The sequence below is a fragment of the Trifolium pratense genome, linkage group LG7 (assembly GCF_020283565.1).
Source record: "Trifolium pratense cultivar HEN17-A07 linkage group LG7, ARS_RC_1.1, whole genome shotgun sequence".
Classification (NCBI taxonomy): Eukaryota; Viridiplantae; Streptophyta; class Magnoliopsida; order Fabales; family Fabaceae; genus Trifolium; species Trifolium pratense.
Window position 1 is genome coordinate 15,346,753 of NC_060065.1, and position 9,446 is coordinate 15,356,198.

Consider the following 9,446-nt stretch of genomic DNA (forward strand, 5'->3'; position numbering starts at 1 on the left):
TTTATGGTTTTTTCATCTATATCTATTCTATACTATAATATATAAAAAGAATACATGAGTTTTGGGGTAGAATTTTCATAATACCAACATTACCCTTGCTTTTTTTTAGTAGCAACAAAAATCTTTTATTAACAAACTTACCATAACATAAGGCGTATCTTTTTTTTTGGTACATAAGTTAGACACAGGCAGGCGCGGAACGCGCCTGCCTGGCCCGCTAGTAATAATAATAATAATAATAATAATAATAATAATAATAATAATAATAATGGAGAAAATAGAAAAAAATTAGATATGGAGAGATTCTAACTCCTGAGCTCCACTCCTACTAATCTCCACTCGAGTTTTCCATTTCTCCATCGACCAGTCCAACTCCTCCGTCGCCGACTCCATCTCACTGTCTACGCGTCTCTCATTCTCATTCTCCGTCTCTGAATCGCCTCGTTACTTTCTCTTTAATAATCTCTTTAGCTTCTTTTACCATATATACAACTTACAGGAGAAAAAAGAGTGGCAACATGACAATAGATGAATGAGTTCAGTGATTAGGCCGGACTTGTGGTTTTCGATTAGGTCTGCGATTATGATGGATTGATCCTCGCAGCGTCTGCCTTTGCCGGTGAGGTTCGTCCAATTTAGTGATGTCAGTTGTTTGTTGCATTAACATATTTTTTTTGTGATGATTTTGTTGCTTTAACTCTTTCACTCGTGTATTGAAGAGTCATAGATTATGATAATTATTTATGTTTTTAATTAAATTAAATTAAGTTTGAGCAAAAAATTGATAGAAAAAGGTCCCGTCTCATTATATATATATGTAAGTGTTGGGATTTGATTCGGAATTTTCCACTTATTCATTTTCAGTGGTGGATTTTTTTAAATTTTTGGGTTTTCACCACAGCATACGGCCCATTGGACTGCCGAATCTGGTTCGGGGGTGAGTTCTGTAATCAAGTGGTTCCAGCCCCTCGGATCACAGTTGTGGGGATCGAACCGTGATACTCCCTACCAAGTCGAGCGTCAATCGCCACCGGACCAACTAACATTGGTAAGTGGTGGATTCTTAATACTAGGATAGTTGACAAAAAAAATGCTAAAAGTTTGGTTAATTCTTAACATTTGTGGAACTCATTCCATCCAATCCTTCAAGTTTTCATTCCCCCCAACTTGGGGTGTATGAAATGGAATGGAACTTCACAATTAAAATATTACTATTTTATCCCTATTTATATTTTATGTTTTCTATTCCTCGTAAATTTGTTCTTTCACTTTTTTTTTTCCTCTGCTCAGTGTATCTCTTTTCTTATGCATCTTCTTTTTTCTTGCCTGTGTACGTGATAGTTTTCGTTATCTTTTCATTCGTGTTTCTGGCTGGATCTGTTTATTTTTCAAGGTTTCAAATAGATATATAAAATGTTTGTTTCTTATATTGTAGTTTCCTTGCCTGTAGTGCGTGTTTGTTAGCCTTTGTATATGGACCCCTGATGCAAATGTAGGACTAGTAATCAAAAGAAATGTTTCTTCGTCACATCTATTATTACCATTAATAGAATTTGTATTTCAATTGGAGTATTTTTTTTTGTCACAGTTCTTGCTAGCACAATGCTTTTCCCACTCACATATTTAAATTTTTGTTTTATTTTTGAAGGAGATAGTTTCTAGTAACAATAGATATATAGATATATTTAAATAATAATATTTTTAAATGAGGGTATAGTTGGTTTAAAAAAGTTATAAATTGTTTCATTCCGTCTAATTTCCAAACAATGGAATGGAAACATTATTCCACTCCGTCATAGAATATCCAAACAGTGGAATGACTTTGTTCCATTCCGCTCCATTTCACTCCATTCCATTGTATTTCATTCCACTCCATTCCATTTTATACCATCAATCCAAATATAGCCTTTTGTTAAATCCAGATTCCAAAATATTTCACTCTTCGTTAGAGATGTTGTAAATACTTTCGGTTCCCGTCAAACGCCTGATTTTGATTTCCCTCTACTCTACAACAACATCAACAACCATTTAAACTTCTGCCACATCTTCTCTCTCCAATGCTTCGCCGTCAAGTTCCGTTCATCATCTCAAAACCGCCGCACATCACAATCATGTCAACCATCCGCCAAAAATCAAGCGGCGGAAGAAGACCGAAGAAAAAAATATACAACAGAGTCCCTGAACTTGACAGAGTAATGGAGCTTCGCAAGAAACCATCAATGATTCTCGAACTCAAAACCCTAATCCAATCCCAACCCAAAAACAATCCTCTCTTCCTCCGTGACCTCGAGAAGAACGTTGGCTTTGTTCGTAAATGGGACTTCATGGGCCTCATTGAGAAACACCCAACCATTTTCCGCGTAACCGGAGCTCCACCTTTTGTTAACCTAACTGATAAGGCCCAACGAGTGGCCCGTGATGAAGCCCAGGCCCAAATTTTGATGGAGCCTATTTTGGTTAATAATCTTAGGAAGATGCTTATGCTTTGTGTTGACTGTAGGATTCCACTTGAAACGGTTGAGTTTGTTGGGCCTGAATTGGGTTTGCCTTGTGATTTTAAGGAAAGCTTGATTGAGAAGTACCCTCAATTCTTTTCTATTAGGCGTTTCAATGGAAGGGATTGTGTTTATTTGGAGGATTGGGATTCTACTTTGGCTGTTACTGCTAGAGAAGCTAGGTACATCTTTTGTTTCTATTTAATTTTATGTTTTTGTTCAAATGTTTGGTGCAATTTTTTATTTCGATATGGATCGTGGTTCTAAATTGTCGTTGCAATCTAGGTTTTCAAATTTTGATATTGTGGTCAAATGCAAACAAATGTGTCCCCTATTGTCATTGCAATGCCGTTGTAGAGACCTCTAAAACTTTTATATTGCGGACTGTAGTTTAGAATAGAAACAGGGAATTTTGAATTAAAGAAGTTATTGAGAGAGTTTATTTTCCCTTTCATGTGTCTTTGTTTAGCTCCACTTAAATTAGCTTATGATCTGTAAGTGTGTGTTTGGTTTCATGATAAAACACCGTCAGAATTGATTTTGTTTCTAGAAAATGTTGTTTTGGTTATATTTATGTGTTTGGTTGGTGTTCGAATAACATTGATTTTGGTTTGGCTAAAAGAGATAAAAAATAGTTTTGTATTGGGTTGAAAAATTTCTACTAAGTTTACATCAAACTTGTTTTCAAATGAGCATGAAGCCAAATAAGGATATGGAGTGTGATAAAACCAAAATATGTGTGTCAAAGTCAAACCAAAACACACACTTACAGATATTGAGTCTGTCAAACCAAAATAAATTAGATCCTTTAAAAATAATTTTCTAATCCCTAGTCCCTAAACCCACACATAGAGATAGTGAGTGTGTCAAACCAAAACATGTCACTATTTTCTAACTACTTATTCTATTCTATGCTATTGTATTCTATAATTCGATTAATATAGAATACCATTTTTGGGATATTTTCTAATCAAAATTATTGCGTACTTGTTTGAGTTAGTTTGTAATATTGTTTGGGAAAAAAATTATTATTTTGATGTTTTAAGTGAATTTGATAAAATTTATTTTGGATATCAAATAAGTTGATCCAAATATGCAATAGGTTGGCACAAGAAGGAATTGTGAACATGACGCCAAACAACGATAAGAGAAAGGTGAAGATTTCAAAAGATGGCAACTATGCCGGTCCATTTGCATTCAAAGTGAACTTTCCTGCTGGTTTTAGGCCAAATGTTAATTTCCTTGAGCAGTTCGAGAGGTGGCAGAAATTGGAGTTTCCTTCTCCTTATTTGAATGCAAGGAGGTTTGATGCTGCAGATCCCAAAACTCGAAAACGGACTGTGGCTGTGCTTCACGAGCTCCTCAGCTTGACACTGGAGAGGAGGATGACATCTGCACACCTGGATGCATTTCATGCAGAGTGTTTTTTGCCGTCGCAATTGCTTCTTTGCTTAATAAAGCATCATGGGATATTTTACCTCACAAATAAAGGTGTAAGGAGTACGGTTTTCCTCAAGGACGCGTATGTTGGTTCCAACTTGGTAGATAAGTGTCCTTTATTGCAATTTAATGATAAATTTGTTGCACTCTGTGGTAGAGGAAATGTTGATTTGTGTGACAGCAAGAGTTCGTTACAAGCTGTTGTTTAGAAGTTGAATTTTCGGGAGTCAGTGTCTGCTTCTCTCCGTTTGAAAGGAGGTAATTTCTTACTTGAGAAAAACCATGGAGAAGTACATTCTCATGATGCTTTCACTAATTTTTTTATTGGACTGGATTATTCTAATTTTCGCACCTTGCAAGCGTTAAGATCAAGGTGATGTAGAAAACTATGTCATGTCAAATTCTGAACCTTGTGGTATCCTTGCTTCATTTACTTGACAATTTGCTCTGCTAATCCAATGTGTATATTTGACAAGTTAAGGACATGTAATCACTTCAAGAGCAGCCATCAGAGTTTTTGGTGATGTAATTTTTATTTTTCTAAATGTTTTTCCCGCTCGTTTGAGGAAATACTTTTACCATGCTGCCATCAGTTCTGGTGCAGAAATTGTTCTTGAATGTAATACATTCATCCCCGGCCAGCAGTGAGTTTTAATAAATTGTTATTGTGCAATTTGTGCTGACTTAGTACCTGTAAACCATACACCAGTCCTTGTCATCAATATAGAAGAGAGCCTTGGTGAATTTATAGATTGAAATTTGTTTGGATTAAATGATTGAAGTATCGGAGAAGCAGTTTATCAAATATTGGCCATGGTGGTACCATGGCAGTTTTTTCACAACCGCCATGGTCAATTTATGAAGGATGGGCGTGCCATGGTGTTTTTTGGCGGATGTGGCATCTTAAAATGGTGAGTTTTTACTTTTCTGCCATGGTCCGCCGTCCCCAATCAATAACACTAGAGAGAAGATAACTTCTTATAGATTGGAATTATGATATCATTTTATTCAATTTCAAAATGCAGGTTATTTGATGGTGAGCCTAGGATTGGATGTAAATTCCATTGTTGGACTCACATCTAACATTCTATATACATATGACTTCTAAGGGAAGTAAGTCAAGTAATTACTAACTAGTAAGTACATTCATATCACTTGAGTTTCAATATTTATACGCTCTGCCAGTGTTTTATCTATTACATACTTGTACTTATTAGATTATTATGTGAAGTTTAAACTTACATTACAGAAGATGAATATGATTAAATAAATGTGTTAAAATATATAACATAACAAGATAACAATTCATTGAATATATAGTATACCTTAATTAAAAGATAATTGCGTTATCCTACTGTTCAATGTGACGGTGTACATGGAGATTAATTGCTGAGCAATATGGTTGCAAAAAAAGTTAATCATTTTAAAAAGTTTGTGGAAGTCATTTAAACTTTAAAGAAGCTTGATTCTGAGAATTGGACCTAGCTGTTTTGACAGTGGTATGAACTATATCTTCGACTTAATCATCTGATATGAGTTGGTTTTAATTTTTTTGCATGAACAGCCAGAACAAAGTACCGATCATATTTGTGTCTTGTGTATCAGTGTATGTATAAGCTAGTTGAAACTATAGTTGTCATTTTTATTTAAGACCGCTGATTTGCTGTGCTATGAATGTCTTATTAATTCTTTGTTTTGAAATAATAAAACAATGAAACAACTCAAAAGTGGAAAGAATGAATGTCAATGGAGAAAAACCAGTGAACATTAATGCACTTCTTCAAAAGTAGCCGAGTCAGTGACCTATATTCATTCATTGCATGAAGTTGAAATGAATAAAATTGTTATGGTGGAAGTAGCTGTTTATAATGAACCTAGTATGTTATGAGGAGAATGGTTTGAACAATATCTTTTATGCTTTTGATGATAGTAACTGAAGTAATTACTGTGAAAAAAAAAATAGAGTAACTAAAGTAATGCTCTAGATAACAAAAAGTAGCTTCCTACTGCAGGTGTTGCCAAATCTCTAGATTTTGCCATGAGACTAGTTTCACTTCATGTCTAGTGTCTATCATTTAAGTTGTGGGTGAGTTAATAAATCATACACAGAAAGACTGGCCTGCTGAACCTCATTTCTATTTGCAAGAATAGTTCCATGATCACAGACCTAACATGACCAATTGCACTGTCAGAAAGTTCTGTGTCTCCTGATTTTGTAGCTCATAGCAGTTTTAATATTGGTCCTATTCTGGTTTCTCTCAAGTCTCAACTGATAACAGCAACGAAAGCTTTTTCTTCTTAGGTGGGGTTCAATACCTGGTTTTTTATTTCCCCCTTGATTTCAACAAAAATGTGAACAAATGGACATTATCGAATGCGGATCGCAAACCATGGAGGAAAACGGAAAATCTGCTATAAAATGCCTTGGTATTGCCATCCTTCACAAACTGGCTTTGTCTGTTGTAAAAACTTCTGTCACCCCAGTTTGACACCGCGGATATTTGACATACACTGCATTGTCCTGCTTATGATTTTGCGCTCTATGGCAATGTAGTCACGATCAAGTGCTAGCTCGTAGGATCGTACATCTTGCAAGAGTTTTGTGGTCAAGATCACAATTTTCTGGTGGGATCGTGGAAAGACACTAAATTCGGGTGCTTTTTTCTCTTTAACTTCTATACTGCTATTAGTTGTGGATTTTGCTTTCCGGGCCAAATGTTCTAGAGCAATATTGATATGCATTCTCATTTTACTTTCTCTTTTGTAACAATCTTTTCATACAATTTTTATAAGCTAAAATAACTTTATTTTGCTGGTTAAACGAAAACTACATAGTAAATAACATTGTTGAATAGTAGTACTGTTTTAAGTTCATCAACTCAAATGTTAGAAAATAATATACGATGATGACTTAAAAAAACCTTCATTCTTATTAATATTATTATTACTCAGTTGGACAAACCATTCAACGTGTGAAAGATGTGTAATTATTGTACTAGTAACTAATAGTATATTATTGAACGTGTATGAGTCAAACATAAGAATCATAATGAAGACTAAAAATTTAAAGAACACAATCTCTGACTAAGAGGCTTTTCACTCACTCTTAACAATCAAGCAAAATTCAAAAGCACTTCTAGTGTGTCTTGGCGTCAAAGTCAACTCATGAATAATCCCACATCATATCTACCACATTTATGTGAATGACAAATGTTATTTAAACACAATTTTCAAACAAAAATATAACAAAGTTACGGTTTTTACTTTTTTTAATATTGTTTGCATGCATCGGTATCCATGTTGTGAATGGAAAAAAGTAGATGTCGTATTTAATATATTAAGCTACAAATTTGAACCTGCAATTTTCTATTTTTATGTACTTAGTGTGTGTGAGTTTATAGATACTCTTTTAGAAAAACAATATTGTTGTAGGAATCCTATAACAAACAATACCATAACACATGAATAAGAGGTCCCAAGATGGCATATTTCTCTTTAAGATCTTGGAGAATATTTGAGGCAAATTTGTCAGTTTGTTAAAACATGACCATGATGACCTTGTTCTTTTTTCAGAAATTTTCTTTTATCATCCTATTCATTTTTTCACACGGCCTACGAAATTACAAGAATAATCATATCTGCTACTTAAGTAGCGGAACACCCTATTAATTTGTTTTTTTATAACGTCCGCTACTTAGTAGCGGACGACATTTTTCAAAAATTTCTCATTCTTTTAACGTCCGCTAGTTAAGTAGTGGAAGAGTAGAAGTAAATCTCTCTTCTTCTTTTTTTTTTTCTCTTGTGGCCTTCTTTTCTTCGGCTTTAGTTTTTATAAATTGAAAGAGACTATTACTTAAAGGAGAACCAATCTAGGGATGTAAGAATAATATGACTATATAAGGTTCTTTCACTTGGAATATTAATTATTTGTAGAACTTTAATTGATTGAAAAGCTAATGTAGGTAGGCAAATATGGTTTTTTCTGAAATTTGATCTCTTGTTTATTCTTTCATTTGGTGGATTTGTGATCATTCAACTTTGGATTTTTTTTTTTCTCTTTTGTCTTTCTCGTACATATGATTTGTGATATTTTTTTTCTCTCTCTTTTTTTTTTCTCTCAACTTTAAGGAGTTGTGATCTTTTATCCTTCATTTTCATTACATTCTTTCTATTGTTCCTTTTTTCATTATTTATTCGAGGTCCCTCATACAATTCATTGTTCATTATTTATTCGAGTCACTTGTATTTTATGCAACCAAACACACTCATGAATTGACCTTACAATTATGTTTAGCAAGCATGAATATATTTATTAACCTCATGAATTGACTCTTGGATACATATTTTGAATGACATATAATTTTAATATAATTTTAAAGCTACTTTTATTAATGTTCTGATATGATGTGTCGATTTTTATTTTTACGATATAAAAAATTGTACATAACATAGATCTTTGAATATTTGTCCAGCATCATAAAAAAAGAGTGGACCACTTCAATTTATCACATACAGTATAATTTGCTCAATTTTTTTCCAGAGAATCCTCTCTCATGAAATTGCTACCTATTTTGTACTATGATCAATTGGTAGATATTCTTAGCAAAGCCTTGCATGCAGGTGGGGTTTAGCATGCACAATTTGTGCATGAATGCACAACTTTATGCAATTAAATGTGGACCATTGATATAATATAAATATATTCTAATGGTTGAGATTCATTTTGGTTTTTTACTTGTAACTTTTTTGGTGACTTATTGTAGAGAGGGAAAAAAAATTGCGGCCCCACCAACCATTATTAAAATAACATAAAATTCTGTTTTTTTTTTTTGTGTGTGTTGGGCTAAGAATTTTTTGAGCCCAAATATTTTTATGAGGCCATAGTTTATGTTTGTTTTTAATCTCAATTAAATTTCTATATATTATTGTACCGTTTTTCCATATATTCTACGTCGACGAGGGCAACTAAATTTTGAAAAATCATCTATAAGATTGTTTATAATATTTGGTTGAAATAGTTTAATTTTCCATGTCACATTAAGAAATTGGAGTGAAATGGAATGATATCGCGAAAAATATGGTTGTGATTGGTTGATAGTGTAAAATTATTTTACACTGTCAGTGCATATTCTTTTTTTCTCTAATTTATTTTATTATTACTAGCGGGCTAGAGCCTGCCTGTGTCTAACTTATATAAAAAAAAAATCTCTAATTTACTTTATTATTCCTAGCGGGCTAGAGCCTGCCTGTGTCTAACTTGTGTCCGAAAAAAGATATGTCTTATGTTATGGTGAGTTTGTTAATAAAAGATTTTTGCTATTAAAAAATGATGTGTTATGATGAACTTGTTAATAAAAGATTTTTATTGCTAAAAGGAATAAGGATATTGTTGGTATTTTGAAAAATCGACACCAAAAATATTTGTAAGAATTGGACTAACAAATGATGAGAATGAAAATTTTGATGATCAGACTCCGAATGTAAGAATTGTGTCATGGGAGACCTAGTGTT

The 9,446-nt window shown here is 33.4% G+C and overlaps 1 protein-coding gene across 4 annotated transcripts; it reads left to right on the forward strand.

Annotated features, from left to right (window-relative positions):
- The first annotated feature begins 1,933 nt into the window (after positions 1 to 1,933).
- On the forward strand, positions 1,934 to 6,792 carry LOC123896767 (protein WHAT'S THIS FACTOR 1 homolog, chloroplastic-like). Of its 4 annotated transcripts, none has more exons than XM_045947131.1 (4): positions 1,934 to 2,677; positions 3,598 to 4,846; positions 4,961 to 5,071; positions 5,935 to 6,792. In XM_045947131.1, exons 1-2 carry the CDS (start codon positions 2,058 to 2,060, stop codon positions 4,142 to 4,144), a joined length of 1,167 nt encoding a protein of 388 aa, XP_045803087.1. In that variant the 5' UTR covers positions 1,934 to 2,057; the 3' UTR covers positions 4,145 to 4,846; positions 4,961 to 5,071; positions 5,935 to 6,792. The 4 variants fall into 4 exon arrangements, with proteins under 4 accessions (XP_045803087.1, XP_045803086.1, XP_045803088.1 ...); XM_045947130.1 differs by having other exon boundaries at positions 5,948 to 6,792; XM_045947132.1 differs by having other exon boundaries at positions 4,961 to 5,048; positions 5,948 to 6,792.
- Positions 6,793 to 9,446: the final 2,654 nt, after the last annotated feature.

Coding starts and splice junctions, on each gene's coding strand:
- LOC123896767 (XM_045947131.1), top strand. CDS start 2,058: ATGCTTCGCCGTCAAGTTCCGTTCATCATCTCAAAACCGCCGCACATC. Junction 2,678..3,597: donor GTTACTGCTAGAGAAGCTAG/GTACATCTTTTG, acceptor AATATGCAATAG/GTTGGCACAAGAAGGAATTG.